Here is a 14,454-nt window from a genome sequence, read left to right as displayed (position 1 = left end):
TGGATTGTGAGTGATCATCTTCCATGCTCGGATGCATCTCAGGCCACAGTGTTTGGCAGAAATCAGTGATTTTTCAGAATGTTGGAAGGTGCCCACAACTGGCACTAGTGTATTTTTTGTCACTTCAAAGCACCTACGGACAGACCTTTGCTTTTCCATACAAGAGTAAGCTTAGGAATACTTTGCTTCATTCTAGGTCAGGCTGCCTGCAGATACAGACCCTTTCCTTTGTTGCCTTATTGGAAGTTACATTAAATACACTATATGACAAGAGTTTATTAATACTGTACTGTAGTCAACATCCGTGCGAGCATGTACAATGGCCCCCAGGCAGAAAAAGGTTGAAAAGAAAGGCGGTAAGAAGGAGATGATTACAGTGAAAGTTAAGAAGAAAATCATTGAGAAGTACGAATGAGGTATACAAGTAGCCGAACCTGCAAGATTTTATAAGGAGGCTACATCTGCATCTCCTCTGAGAAGAGGAAGAGAAAAAGGCGGAGGAATACCTCACTTCGAAAGAGATTAGGAAGATGTGTACAATGTGGGAAACCATGCAAAATTTTATAGAAAAGCCCCACCCAAATAAGGCTGTAGCAGTGTGAGTGATGAATCTGTTTAACGATAATGCAATGTCACATTTCCGCAAAATCCTCAAAAGGAGGCAAAAGCAAGTGTCACTGGATAGGTTCCTTGTTAAAGTTGCATGAAAAGAAAAAGATTCAATTGAGCCAATAGGTAGCAGTGATTCTGTTAGTGATAGTGAAAGTCATCCTACACAATAACCCTCCTTTCTTGTCTCCCTGACACTGGCCATGGAGATTTTCAAAGGTGATGCACGTTAATTTATTTTTCTTTATATTTTGTATTTTCTTTATTACTTTGTATTATGTTACAGTACTATAATCATTTTTATATAAATATTTTTGGGTTGTGGAATGAACCATCTGAGTTTCCATTATTTCTTATGGGGAAATTCACTTTGATATACAAGTGCTTTGGATTACAAGCATGTTTCTGGAATGAATTATGTTCACAAACCAAGGTTTTACTGTATATATTTACAGCTCTGGTTTCAACTTAAATGCCAGTTCCAAATGACTGGTACCCCGTATGGAAAGGGGCTTTTTTCTTTCAGAATCAAAGACAGCTGTAACCAGTAGTGTCTGCTCTAGGTACTTTGTTAGTGTCATCCTATTTAGCAAAGTCATTCCTGATGTATATTTTCGTTGTCCTCCAATGAATGGTATCAATAGCAAAACTGGATGTTATTACATCTTTTATCAGAATATTAAGATGCAATCAATTCTTTCTAAGGCTATATCAAATTTAACTGTTTCCAATAAAGCACTTCATTTTAAAACCCAAATCTCTTACCTAGTTTTAATGGCCTACAATGTCATATTGACATATTTAAAGTCTCTCTATTCTCTTTTACAAACAAGGAACACAGTGAGTATTTAAAGCTTTTCTGGTTTGTTTTTAGATGTCCAAAGTAGTCTGGTGTGTACTCAAGAAAAGACTTGAATTTTATTCCAAAGCCTGATTCACAATCTATTCAGTTACAGAACAGTGCACAATGATTTCTCTAGAACTGTATTGGGTCAAGCCATGAGTTTTTAATAGAATTCTTTACGGAAGTTTAGAAAAACAGGAGTGCTTGGAAAACAAAATAAACCAAAGGGAAAAGAAAAAAAGACTTTCACAGGCAATGCTATAAAATATTTCTACTACTAAAACATTATCCCAGCAAATAAGCAGCATTCCAGAAAGAGATGATTTAACCTTGTCTTAAACTCCTGAAGTTTATTTTACCCCTTATAGATCAGTCTTACCTTGTAAATTAGTTCAACAATAACCAACTGAAGAATGTCTCCAAATGTCTGAACTTGATCAATGCAAGTACTTAGGTAATCCAAAGCTCGATCCTAACAAAATACAAATGTATTTATCAAATTCCACTTCACTCAATAAAAGGACTTAATTGGTGCAACCTTAAACATACACAACTGAATATAAAACAAATGAGGCAATCAGGGCAAAGAAAAATTAAAAGAAGGGGGAAAAAAGGTTAACACATAAATGTAAGAAAAATACATTTTCTAGAAATGGGCCACAAATCTGGGGTCTGGATTTTCTAGCACCTAAATGGAAAAGAAAAACCACTATGTGTTATATGACTCAGAGTACCCATACAATCAAAACAAACCAGCTATTTAGGTGCATAGTTATTCCTATTTCTAAGACCTAAAAGAAAAATCTCATTGATTTTCATATACTGAATGTGTGATATAGAAAACTATGACCTCAACAGTATCTCCACAGCAAAAGTATCAGAAAATTTCACCGAACTTTTTCTGATTATGTCCCCGCCCCAGCCCCCATGTAGGTAAAGTGCATAACACCAAATATACAGGTTAATAAAACCAACACTACAAGAGGACAAAACATTCTGGCCTAAATAAACAGCTTTCTTATAATCTTATTCACAAAGATAAAATGACAGCATCTAGATTTCAGAGAAATGGATACAGTCCCTATCCTTCAGTCTTCAAGCATATTATTTCCCACATTTTGATAATACTGGATAGCAAAAATTCCAAGATTAGATGCCACCAAAGTATGGAGAGTGATTGCCAAGCCACCAGCAGACCCATTCACTTTCAGTACCAGCAGAGCTGGATGTAGAGTTGACACCAACTTATGAAATTTGAAGAGCCTAATAAGGATACACATCTATGCTGAAGGCCACACTTCTTTCAGGCTCAGGGCAAACCCTATACAAAGCTACTACTTTTCTCTGTTAAGCCGTTTTAGAGCTACATCAACAGAAGGAAAAACAGGTTCAAAGCCCTAAAATAGAGTGCCACAAAATAGAACCATAATAATTTCAATCTGGAAAAACTGTCAAGTGGCTATTATTAAATATCTCTCAAATGTTTACTTAAAGTATATGTATAAGCAATAGTCGGGAGAGGGGTTAAGAAAAACTATATTACACAAATCAAGTTCAAAAGTCTAAAAAAACCCCAAAATATACAAACACTTCTACTATAAACAAAATTACTAAAAAATTTGATTAGGACTATGTAGTACTTTTAATTCTCATTGAATTACAGACACAAAAGTATTTTTTAAAAAGTACTTCACCTGATCTGCATGAATTAGCATCATAAATGCATTCCTTTTACAACTTGCATCCTTCTCATTCACCAGAAAATCATGTATCAGTTCAGGAGCATCAGGTATAAGGTGTTCAAAATTCCTTGAAATAAAACAGGTAATATTCATATTTAATAAAAAACTGTTATTTTAGTAACTCAAAATTAATCTTTATCAAGCTTTATAACACTATCAATTGTTTTACCTTTTGAAACTTTTTTTAAAGGTTTTTTTTTTTTTTAAGTTTATTTTTATTTATTTTGATAGAGAGAGAGAGAAAGCATGAACAGGGAAGGAGCAGACAGAGTGGGGGAGAGAATCCCAAGTAGGCTCCACGCTGTCAGCACGGAACTCGATCTCATTAAATGAGATCATGACCTGAGCCAAAATCAAGAGTCAGATACTTAACCATGCCACCCCGGTGCCCTGCCTTTAGAACTTTAAATCAATTAAAATTGTGGGTAGGAGGGGCACCTGGGTGGCTCAGTTGGTTAAGTGTCCAACTTCAACTCAGTTCATGATCTCGCGCGGTCCGTGAGTTCAAGCCCCGCGTTGGGCTCTGGGCTGATGGCTCAGAGCCTGGAGCCTGCTTCCGATTCTGTGTCTCCCTCTCTTTCTGCCCCTCCCCCGTTCATGTTCTGTCTCTGTCTCAAAAATAAACATTAAAAAAAAAATTTTTTTTTAAATCGTAGGTAGGAATCACAAACTTACATTTTCATCTATTAAATTATCAAATTATACGTTTTCTAGTTCAATAAAGAAAAAGGTGACTTATTCCATATGCTATCTATCACCTGAGTATCTCTAATAATTGTCTTTCATATACTTTAGGAATGTAACATCAATGCTCATAATGACCATCTCAAGGTACTAAAAGATTCTTCATTAAGAATTATCAGAGGGGTGTCTGGGTGGCTCAGTTGGTTAAGCGCCCAACTCCTGACTTCAGCTCAAGGCACAATCTCGTGAGTTTGAGCCCCATGTCAGACTCTGTGTTGACAGTATGGAGCCTGAATAGGATTCTCTCGCTGTCTCTCTGCCCCTCCCCTGCTTGCTCACTCACACTCTCTCTCAAAAGAAATAAATAAACTTAAAAAAATTATCAGAAAAAAAAATAGTACCTTGAATTTTATTAATTATGCACTATATTTATTTACTTACTAACCTCCTATTCTGGAAATTAAGTACTTGCAGTATATAGAATAATGAACACTAGCTTAAAAACCATCACCTATGGGAATGCAAGCTGGTGCAGCCACTCTGGAAAACAGTATGAAGATTCCTCAAAAAACTAAAAATAGAACTACCCTACGACCCAGCAATTGCACTACTAGGTATTTATCCATGGGATACAGGTGTGCTGTTTCAAAGGGACACATGCACCCCCATGTTTATAGGAGCACTATCAACAATAACTAAAGTATGGAAAGAGCCCAAATATCCATCGATGTTTGAATGGATAAAGAAGATGTGGTATATATATACAATGGAGTATTACTTGGCAATCAAAAAGAATGAAATTTTGCCATTTGCAACTACGTGGATGGAACTGGAGGGTATTATGCCAAGTGAAATTAGAGAAAGACAAAAATTATATGACTTCACTCATATAAGGACTTTAAGAGACGAAATAGATGAACATAAGGGAAGGGAAACAAAAATAATATAAAGACAGGGAGGGGGACAAAACAGAAGAGACTCATAAATATGGAGAACAAATTAAGGGTTACTGGAGGGGTTGTGGGAGGGGGGGATGGGCTAAATGGGTAAGGGGCACTAAGGAATCTACTCCTGAAATCATTGTTGCACTATATGCTAACTAATTTGGATATAAATTTTAAAAAATTTAAAAAAAAATCACCTAACAATTATTAATTTATAGTCATTTTTGTTTCACTTACACCTCTGCCCACTTCTCCTCCCATATTATTTTGAAGCAAATCTCAGACCACTTATCATTTTTCTGTAAATGTATCAGCATATTATAATTAAGGATTCTTTTAAAAAAAGTAATCATAATACCATTATCATACCTTAAACCGAAAATTCCTTAATATCATCATATACAGTGTTCAAATTTCCAACTATCTTATAAATGTACTAATTTCTGTGTGTGCAATCTAGTTTAAATTCTGATATTTGTGTAGTCTGTACGGTAACTTACAAAGAACTCTACATTATTAACCAGAATACCACTTCCCTAACAGATAACAAAATCTCATGTAATAATAAGAGAACTGTGAAATTACCTAACAATCAACTCTTAAAGTACAAAGACATTTACAAAAATCACATCCTACTTCTAAATGGATTGACACCAGTGATTGTAAAAACCAAGCATTCTAGCCTTATCTAACTGGTTCTCTGAATCATTGTTAAAGTCTAAAATCTTCAGCTTTCCAAGAGCAGGAGTCAGTTGAGAACTGCAACCTTTCTCATTAAAAAATTCCCTCCTTATGCCTCTAAGGGTAAAAAGACAAGAACCACATTCCACATAAAGAGAATTCAAAAACAGGGTCAAAAAACTCAAAACCTACAGGGTTAACTTGACCTAACAGGTTAACTGGTCAAAGCCAGTTAATAAATTAATTAAGCGCACTGAAGTTACTACAGTTAAAAATGATAGGCACTGTAAACTAGAGTCTGTGTACAACTTATTTAAAGGGAGCTAGTGTCATTCAATATCAGCATATTGTTGTCAGACAGAAACTAGGACCCAGTGTTGTCAGATCTTTTCAATGATGACAATATAATGATATTAAGAAAAAAATACTGTTCAAGCCAAACCAAACATTACCTGTAAAAGACATATGACTTGCAAGTAACTGCTTTGGAACCTCCAGGCTAAAAGACTAAACAATCCTCACAAAACTAAGCCGCAGGTGTGTACCTTTACTTACCTATAGATAGTATAGATGGCCAAGACAGCATTTCTTCTAACATAGCTGTGTCGATGCTCCAAACAAGCACGGATAGCTGGCATTAAAGGTTCTAGCAATTCTGCTTCTTTCAATTTGCAAAGAAAACGAAGAGTAGATCCTCGAATAAATTCATTAGGATGCTGAAGATCCTGATAAAATTTAAATATGAAATATTGAGTTCCAGCATTTTACAAAACACACAATTTTTAAGTGCAAAATTTTCCTATGTAAAAAATAAGAAAGTAGGTTTGAGGAAAAAGATCTAGATTACCAGACAATTTCCTTTAGATTCCTGTCTAATCAATTTTTCTCTTTTAAAGTTTATTTATTTATTTTTGAGAGAAAGAGAGAGAGAGAGAGAGAGAGAGAGAGAGAGAGAGAGAGAGAGAACACACACATGTGCAAGGGAAATGTTGAGAGTGGATCCCAAGGAGGCTCTGCTCTGATAGCTGACATGAACTGTGAGATTATGACCTCAGCCGAAATCAAGAGTCGACACTTAACCCGCTGAGCCACCCAGGTGCCCCTGTCAAATCAATTTTTACTTATCACAGCAATGTCTCATATTCTATGTGTCACTATTTTTTATTAAGAACACATAAAAATGTATGGAAAATGTCCAAAGAAATTAACAATAAAACTTTTTACAGTAACTTACAACTTCAGTTCCAAATATCAGCAACTTCTATCTTACCCAAGATCCAATTTTAAAAATTAAAACTAAGCCCATTCCACCAATTTTACAATCAAAAATCAAAGCAATAATCAGAAATAACCATGGTTTGGTTTACCTTTCTGTATGCATCACAAACAAGGATCATTTCATGTAAAAGTCTTCCATCTGGAGTTGTTTTAGGAACAATTTCCCAAAATACTAGAAGTAATTTTTTGATGGTATGATCCTGAAGAGGTAGTACGAAACGAATGATGGTCATCAGAAGCCCAGGAAGCTTTTCACCATTCAGAATCATAATGATCACTTTCTTCAAAGCTTCAGTCTTTGACTTCACATCTCCTTTTTCTGATTAAAGAGAAAAAAAACACACATTTCAAAGGAAAATTCCTCAGATAATTTTACAATTAACAAAACATTTTCTCACTTTATTAGCAGTAATGGCAATAAAGGTAATGTAATAGAGTGGCAAGGGCTCCCCACCTATCTCTGCCACAAATAAGCTGAATGACTTTACACAAGTCATTTATTTCCAAACCTCATACTTCACATATAACATGAAGGCACTGGATTAGATCTCTGGTCCCTAACCCATGGAATTACTGCAGAAGCCATGAATCTACAGATATACCAAACAATGCATTTCTCAAACACATATGTAGCTATTTTTCAAAGTGTAAATAGATGTTAAGATAAGTGCTTCTGAATTCAAAGTGGCTTTTAGTTAGTGTGTATTTCCTCAAAGTTACAACCACTATCATGAGGGGAAGGAGGAGGAAGATCAGTGGCATTTTTTTCAACATTAGATCTTCAAACTCAAAAGGCTGGGAACTAATACACTAGATTAATTCCAAAATCCCATCATATTTCTACAGACTATAAAACTTCAGGATCTTAAGAAATCACCTTAGAAATTGGAAGAAAATTACAATGTACTAGAGGAAAAGCCACTATTTAGAATTAAGGATGACATGTTTAAGAAATAAGTTTATTGTCCTTACTTAGCGTAAAACAATTTATACTATAAACTATTTTATGCAAAACAACCTACAATTTCATATCATTATCACTGCAAATTGAAGAATTTAGGGTAAAAATCTCTTGTATCTCAAATTTGAAGGCAGGAATGTAAGAGGCAAGTACACCAATACAACTGTTTAGATCACAGAAATAAATTACCTGGGAGATGGAACCACAAAGAGGGATGACAGAAGTTTTTAATAATTTCAAGGAGTTATCATGAGGAACAGAATAAAACTAGAAATATAGTTCCAGCAGTTAGAGCTCAGTGGCTATCAAATAAAGAGTTTCTTGTGGTTGCCAAAGAGACAAGAGACTGTGAATGACCAGCTGGTAGAGTTACAGAAAAAATTTAAGCTCTGGAAGAATCATAGCAGGTAAATCAAAATTTCTCTCTAGCCCCCTAAGGCTATTTATCTATTACTAGCTTGGTATGATATTTTTACATGTTGCAAACTAGAGAATATCTTCAAATATTTGGACTAAATCACAGTAAAGGTTCTTGCCAAATTTATCCATCTCACAAGTGTCAACATTTTTGTCAAAAACAAACAAAACAAAAAAAACCATTTTTGTTTAAAACAGACCAATTTCAAATAAATAAATGTTAAAAAAAAATTTTTTTTAATAAATAAACGTTAAAAAAAATTAAAAAAAAAAAAAAAAAGTGGGCGCCTGGGTGGCTCATTCGGTTGAGCGGCCGGCTTCGGCTCAGGTCATGATCTCACGGTCTGTGAGTTCGAGCCCCGCGTCGGGCTCTGTGCTGACAGCTTAGAGCCTGGAGCCTGTTTCAGATTCTGTGTCTCCCTCTCTCTGACCCTCCCCCGTTCATGCTCTGTCTCTCTCTGTCTCAAAAATAAATAAACGTTAAAAAAAAAAATTTTTTTTTTTTAAAACAGACCAATTTCTCATGCATCTCTCCCTGCTTCAGAGTATTATCCTGCCACATATGAAAAACTTGGTATGTGCCACATCAACTCAAGAAACCGAAAAATGATGAAGAATCAATCTGTGCAAACCTTCAGTTTTTAAGTCTGTGAGGATGACAAAAACAAAGCATCAGGAGAGGTGACAGAAGCTGATAGCCAAAACTATGATAAGATGACAGACTGGGCAAAGTTTTAAGTAGCTAAAGTTGGATTTGTGAGCCTAAACAGGTCTTATCTCTGTCCGGAAGCTTCCTGAATATAAAAAAAAAAAAGAAAAGTTTTTTTCCCTAATCTGTTTGATAACATAAAGGATACAAAGTCCAAAAGGCATAAAACTGTATCATTATAATGCTGATGTCTTTTGTTCCAGTTTTTTTTTTTTACTACTTTTCCCAAATTAGCAAATTCTAAAAGTTTAGCAGAAACTTCTAACTGGTAACTAAATAGAAAACCTGTAAAAAAATCTACAATCATTTATATTTCCAGCCCTCTTAACCCCAATTTCCACTTACTCCAACAATTCAAAGTGAGGTAAAGGATACTTTTTTTCCTATATCTTCAAAATTTTCAGAACTTCTTGTCCTTTATGACACTACTAACAAATAAACCAAAATAAACCAAGTACTTCCTACTCCGGGTAATGTAAAGTCATCAGAACTCATATCCATTGACTAATAAAAGTATACATAAAATAACTCAATATATCACCAAACAAAAAAGTATTTGTTACTCTAACTGGAAACTATTTCTAAACTTTTTCTCATATCAACTCTTTTGAGATACAGTAAAAAAATATACAGCAGGGGCGGCTGGGTGGCTCAGTTGGTTAAGTGACCAACTCTTGGTTTCTGCTCAGGTCATGATTTCACAGTTTATGGGTTTGAGCCCCACGTTGGGCTCCGTGCTGAGGAGCCTGCTTGGGATTCTCCGCTTCCCTGTCTCTCTCAAAATAAATAAATAAACATTAAATATATATATGCACATACACATAAAATTTGAGATTTAAGACTACTTATTTCTTTCTTGGTAAGGGGAAGATAATTAAGGCAGCTGCAATTAAAAAAAGATATTGTTACAATTAAGGACAGATTCTGTTCTTTATCTTCCCATCTATAACCTCGGTATTTTAGGGTCTAAAAGCGAAAACTTTTAAATTTTAAGAAAAAAAATAGTGGGGTGCTTAGGTGGCTCAGTGGATTCAGTGTCTGACTTCGGCTCAGGTCATGATCTCTCCATCTGTGAGTTCCAGCCCCGCATCAGGCTCTGTACTGACAGCTCAGAGCCTGGGGCCTGCTTTGGATTCTGTCTCTCTCTCTGCCCCTTCCCGTTAGCGCTCACACGCTCTCTCTTAAAAATAAATAAACCTTAAGAAAAATGTAAAATGGGACACCTGGGTGGCTCAATCAGTTGGGTGTCCAACTTCGGCTCGGTCATGATCTCACAGTATATGAGTTTGAGCCCTGAGTGCTGACAGCTCAGAGCCTGGAGCCTGCTTGGGATTGGGTCTCCCTTTCTATCTGCCCCTCCCCCACTCACGCTCTGTCTTTCCTCTCTCTAAAATAAACATTAAAAAAAATTTTTTTAAAGAAAAATGTAAAAAAAAGTAATGAAAATTTATTAATTTGCATTTCATTCTACTATCTTACATAAACATGAAAAAAAAGGAACTAATGTAGCTTTTGTATATAGGGGTATGGGTTTAAATGCCATAAAGGAGGGTTTCTTTTTCCTTCTCTAAAAATAGATCTCAGTAGAAACCTAATGTTAAGTAGCCTAAAATCAGGAGGTAGTCAATGCTGCTGATTAAGAGGTGGAATGAGGCAAGTAAAATATTGTCTCCTTTCAAACTGCAAATTATCTTCTAAAAGATATTTCCAAGATTTGAAGCATAATTCTCACTCTATTCTTAGATTAGAGTCACCAGTGTAGGTTAAACTTATTTTCAGTAGTTCAATGAAACAAGAATTATTACTTTGGAATGCACTGCTTTAAAAAAATGTTTCTGACAGAATCACTCACAAAAAGGAGACAGAATATACACTTTTAAAATCCACTTGTTTTCTTTTTGTATAAAATTAAACTTTTTTAAACCTCAAAAGCTTGAAAAAGGGTTGGCTTCATTTGTTCAATAGGTGGCGAACCCAAAAGAACAAAGTTCTTTTGGTTTTACAAGCTAAGGAATATGAAGTTCAGTGCACAAAGAAACTAAGACATTCAAGTACACATTCTCAACCTGTTATCTATAGAAAACTGTCAGCTATACTTCAGCATAACATATTAAGCTACACAAGCCATTATGTTATATCTAACAACTAAACTATTATATTTCTTTTGCTTTACTAAGACAAATTGAGATGTTATTTCCAAAAACCAATATTGCAAGCCTAAATGTAACAAGTTTCCATTTTCAGTAAGACCAAAGGTCTATTAAAGAGATCCTAGAAAACAGTATTTAGACAAAATTAAGTATTTCTAATTACAAAGAAACTTGAAATGAAAAGGAGCTTTTTTTTTTTTTTTAATTTAATGTTTACTTATTTTTGAGAGAGAGAGCGAGCAAGCAAGGGAGGGGCAGAGAGAGAGGAAGACACAGAATTTGAAGCAGGTTCCAGGCTCCAGCTGTCAGCACAGAGCCCGATGTGGGGCTTGAACTCGCAAACCGCAAGATCACGACCTGAGCTGAAGTCAGATGCTTAACTGACTGAGCCACCCAAGCACCCCGAAAAGGAGCTTTTTATTTTCATTTTTTTCTCCATTTAATTTTCAAAATATTATCAGAGTTTACCTAGATCATTTTTTAAGCTAATTTCAGATGGTGGTTCTGAATCCATGGGCACGTTAATTAACGTATAGCACACGTTCTCAGCAGCCGTCATGGTTTCGGGATATAATCAAATCTCGATACAAGACTTAAGGATGATAGATGCCAGAAAATCTAGAAAAAGAAATACAAGGCTATCGTTACAAGTAAAAAACCAAAAACACAACCAGTAACTATTGTGATCTTTACTGTCTAAAGTTCATTCCGTTTGGCTAGTGAGTTTAAAGTATTAGAAGAGTGGGATCAGTTTATATGTGGTCCCATAAAAATAATGCCTAACAATAAAAAACACGGTCTGCCTCGGTCTAAGGTATATTATCTCCCACCCCACAAACCCGCCCAGGGCTTGAGAATGCTGTACTGCAACACTAAGGCCCACAATACAGTGACAGTCCTCCAGCCCCACCCCACCATTTAACAGAACAATGATTTTTGAACATAACACACAATCTGAACTGCTCAAGAGACCTGCGCACGAGTACTCAGCTAAAAACCAGAAACATTTCGCGTTCATGGGTGGACGCGACTGCGTGTCCGAGGGTCAATGGGTGCGCTGCACCCCACCCCTCCTCTTCCTCCTGCAAGGCAGCCCCTCGCCTGGAATGGTGAGTCCCGGAGCCCGGGAAGAGATCAAACCCCTGGCCAGTACGCAAGGACGGGAAGGGGCGTCTGGCCCAGAGCTTCCCAGCCCCCCGTGCCACTTGGCCAGGCCCGGACGCGAGCGGCCTAGTCGCTCCCCTTCCTCATCTTCCCGCCGGAGAGCCAGTTCCTCCGACTCAGCCCGGCCCAACACGCCTCCGAGATTGGGGGCTTGTAGCCCGCTACCTGGCTCCAAGGGGCGGCAGCTAGGGCAACGGTGGGACCGTCGACTCCGGCTCCAACCCGCAGCAGCAGCCGCCGCTCCGCACAGTCTTCGGCTGACGTGGAAGGGGGTGGGGGTTACGAGGCCAAGCCACCTAGCGCCTACGGCAACTCAGAGAGGACATGCCTTCTCTGTCCTGCGCTTGCGCTCTGCAAGTACGCTGCAAGTTTCTTCCTCTAGTCCACGGTTGTTTTAGACTACGTTGGGGACTGGAGAAGCATTAAGCTTTCCCCGCAAGCCAAGCGCCGAATTAAGCGCTGTGGTTATTTAAACGGTACTTAGAAATTGTTTCTTTCAGGAACTGCAACAGGCAAGGGAGGAGGTGCCCGGAAAGAGGAAAATAGGGTTGTGTGGTCCAGGGGGAAAGAGCACCAGACTGGGAGCTGGAAGCCATTTTCTAGTTCACCCACTAACAAAACAGGGAAAGTAACTAATTCCTATTTGGGAAAGTCGCCTCATTTCTTCTAATAGGTAACACTAGATTCTATGAAGATCCATTTCAGTTCTTAACGTCTCCTCTCCAATAGTCTGAATCTCTGCCTCTGCAGTTAGGCTGGGTTTACTGGAACATTAAGGCCACTCTTTATCTCGTAATGGTCCCTTTCACGATCCTTTTTGAGCACCCAAGAAATTAACTTTTTTTTTTTTTTAACGTACAAAGGGAGATTAACGATTTTAAAGGATTTTTACCTGTCTCCACAAACCTAATTGTTACAGCTACAATCAGCCATGGCACCTTCAGTTTTGCCCATTTGAGGTTCCATGTGCCCCCACACATCATCTTCCCAGCAAAGGTTTTCTGCCCAATTATCATTAAACATTTTTTTTGAACCCTTGAGCAAAATACTGTGAATACAAAGACATCTGACAGAACTTGCCCTTAATAGGTTCACTTCAGTTAGGAAGACAATACAAATATTGCTTCATGTATCCAGAATCTAGCTATTTGAGATTTTTAGAACCATCAAGCAAAATGTAAATTCTTCAAGCGCCCAGAATATATCACGAAAGTCACCCATTTATAGCACTTTCTAAGAAAGCTCTTCAAAACCCGTGCATTGATTAAAAAAAAATTTTCATCGAAATAATTGTGGAGTGATCTAGAGATCCCATATACTATCCCACTAGTTTCTTCCAGTAGTAACATTCTGCATCATTATAGTACAATACCAAATCCAAGAGATTGACATTGATATAATTCAGTCCTTACCTCATTCTGATTCACCAGTTTTACATTCACTGTGTATTTAGTTCTATGCAATTTTACCATATTTAGATTCATGTGACTACCACCAGAAATGATACAGAACACTTTTAAAGATCCCTCCTGCTATCCTTTTACAGTCACAGCCACTTCCTTCCTTAATCTCTGGCAAGTCTGTAATTTCCCATATCTCTGTAATTTTTTCATTTCAAGGATGTAATATATATGAACTATACAATGTAACCACTGAGATTGTTTTTTCATGCAACGTAATTCCCTTGAGATCAACCCAAGATATATATATATATATATACATATATATATGTATATATATATATATACACATACACACAACAGGTTCTTTCACTTCCATGTGTTTAACATGAAATTTTTCAAGTACAGTATCTGGTTTCCAAGCCCACATATCAAAAAGTGACAATCTGTTGGCATGAAATAAGGCCCCCAAAAGCGTAAAAACTAGACAGCAATATGAAAGCTCAGTTTAGAGCCACTATGGTGTAGGACCAACCACACCCACTTCAGTTGCCCTGGAGGATCATTGTGTTACAGAAGAAAATTTGAGACTTAACCGTGACAGAGTCATTAAGGAAACTATTAAATGTAAAGAAGGCAAGAAAATACAATGTTTTAGAAAATCTCATTTTAGGTCTGCACTTAAAATGTCATTGGTGGTGTATATGTATTGATGTATATTAAGTACAGAGCTTGTTCAACAGATATCATGACCTTGAAAAGCCTATTTCTTCCTGGTTTATAACATGCACCTTGTTTTGGGACTTCTATTTTCTATTCTATGTAATTATATCATTTTGAATGCATGTGAAATTTAAATTTTTTGAGAGCA

The 14,454-nt window shown here is 36.7% G+C and overlaps 1 protein-coding gene across 1 annotated transcript in view; it reads right to left on the bottom strand.

Moving 5' to 3' along the window:
- Window positions 1–12,505, bottom strand: part of COPB1 (COPI coat complex subunit beta 1) — a 36,331-nt gene extending 23,826 nt beyond the window's left edge. Inside the window, exons 1-6 of the mRNA XM_015087579.3 lie at window positions 12,349–12,505; window positions 11,488–11,637; window positions 6,872–7,101; window positions 6,060–6,229; window positions 3,148–3,262; window positions 1,833–1,925 (exon numbers count right to left, since the gene is read on the bottom strand). Coding sequence (XP_014943065.1) covers window positions 1,833–1,925; window positions 3,148–3,262; window positions 6,060–6,229; window positions 6,872–7,101; window positions 11,488–11,578 — 699 coding nt within the window. The 5' untranslated portion in view covers window positions 11,579–11,637; window positions 12,349–12,505. The remainder of the gene's footprint in view (window positions 1–1,832; window positions 1,926–3,147; window positions 3,263–6,059; window positions 6,230–6,871; window positions 7,102–11,487; window positions 11,638–12,348) is intronic.
- Window positions 12,506–14,454: the final 1,949 nt, after the last annotated feature.

This window comes from Acinonyx jubatus, chromosome D1 (assembly GCF_027475565.1).
Source record: "Acinonyx jubatus isolate Ajub_Pintada_27869175 chromosome D1, VMU_Ajub_asm_v1.0, whole genome shotgun sequence".
Lineage (NCBI taxonomy): Eukaryota > Metazoa > Chordata > Mammalia > Carnivora > Felidae > Acinonyx > Acinonyx jubatus.
This window is presented reverse-complemented; position numbering and strand designations above follow the sequence as displayed.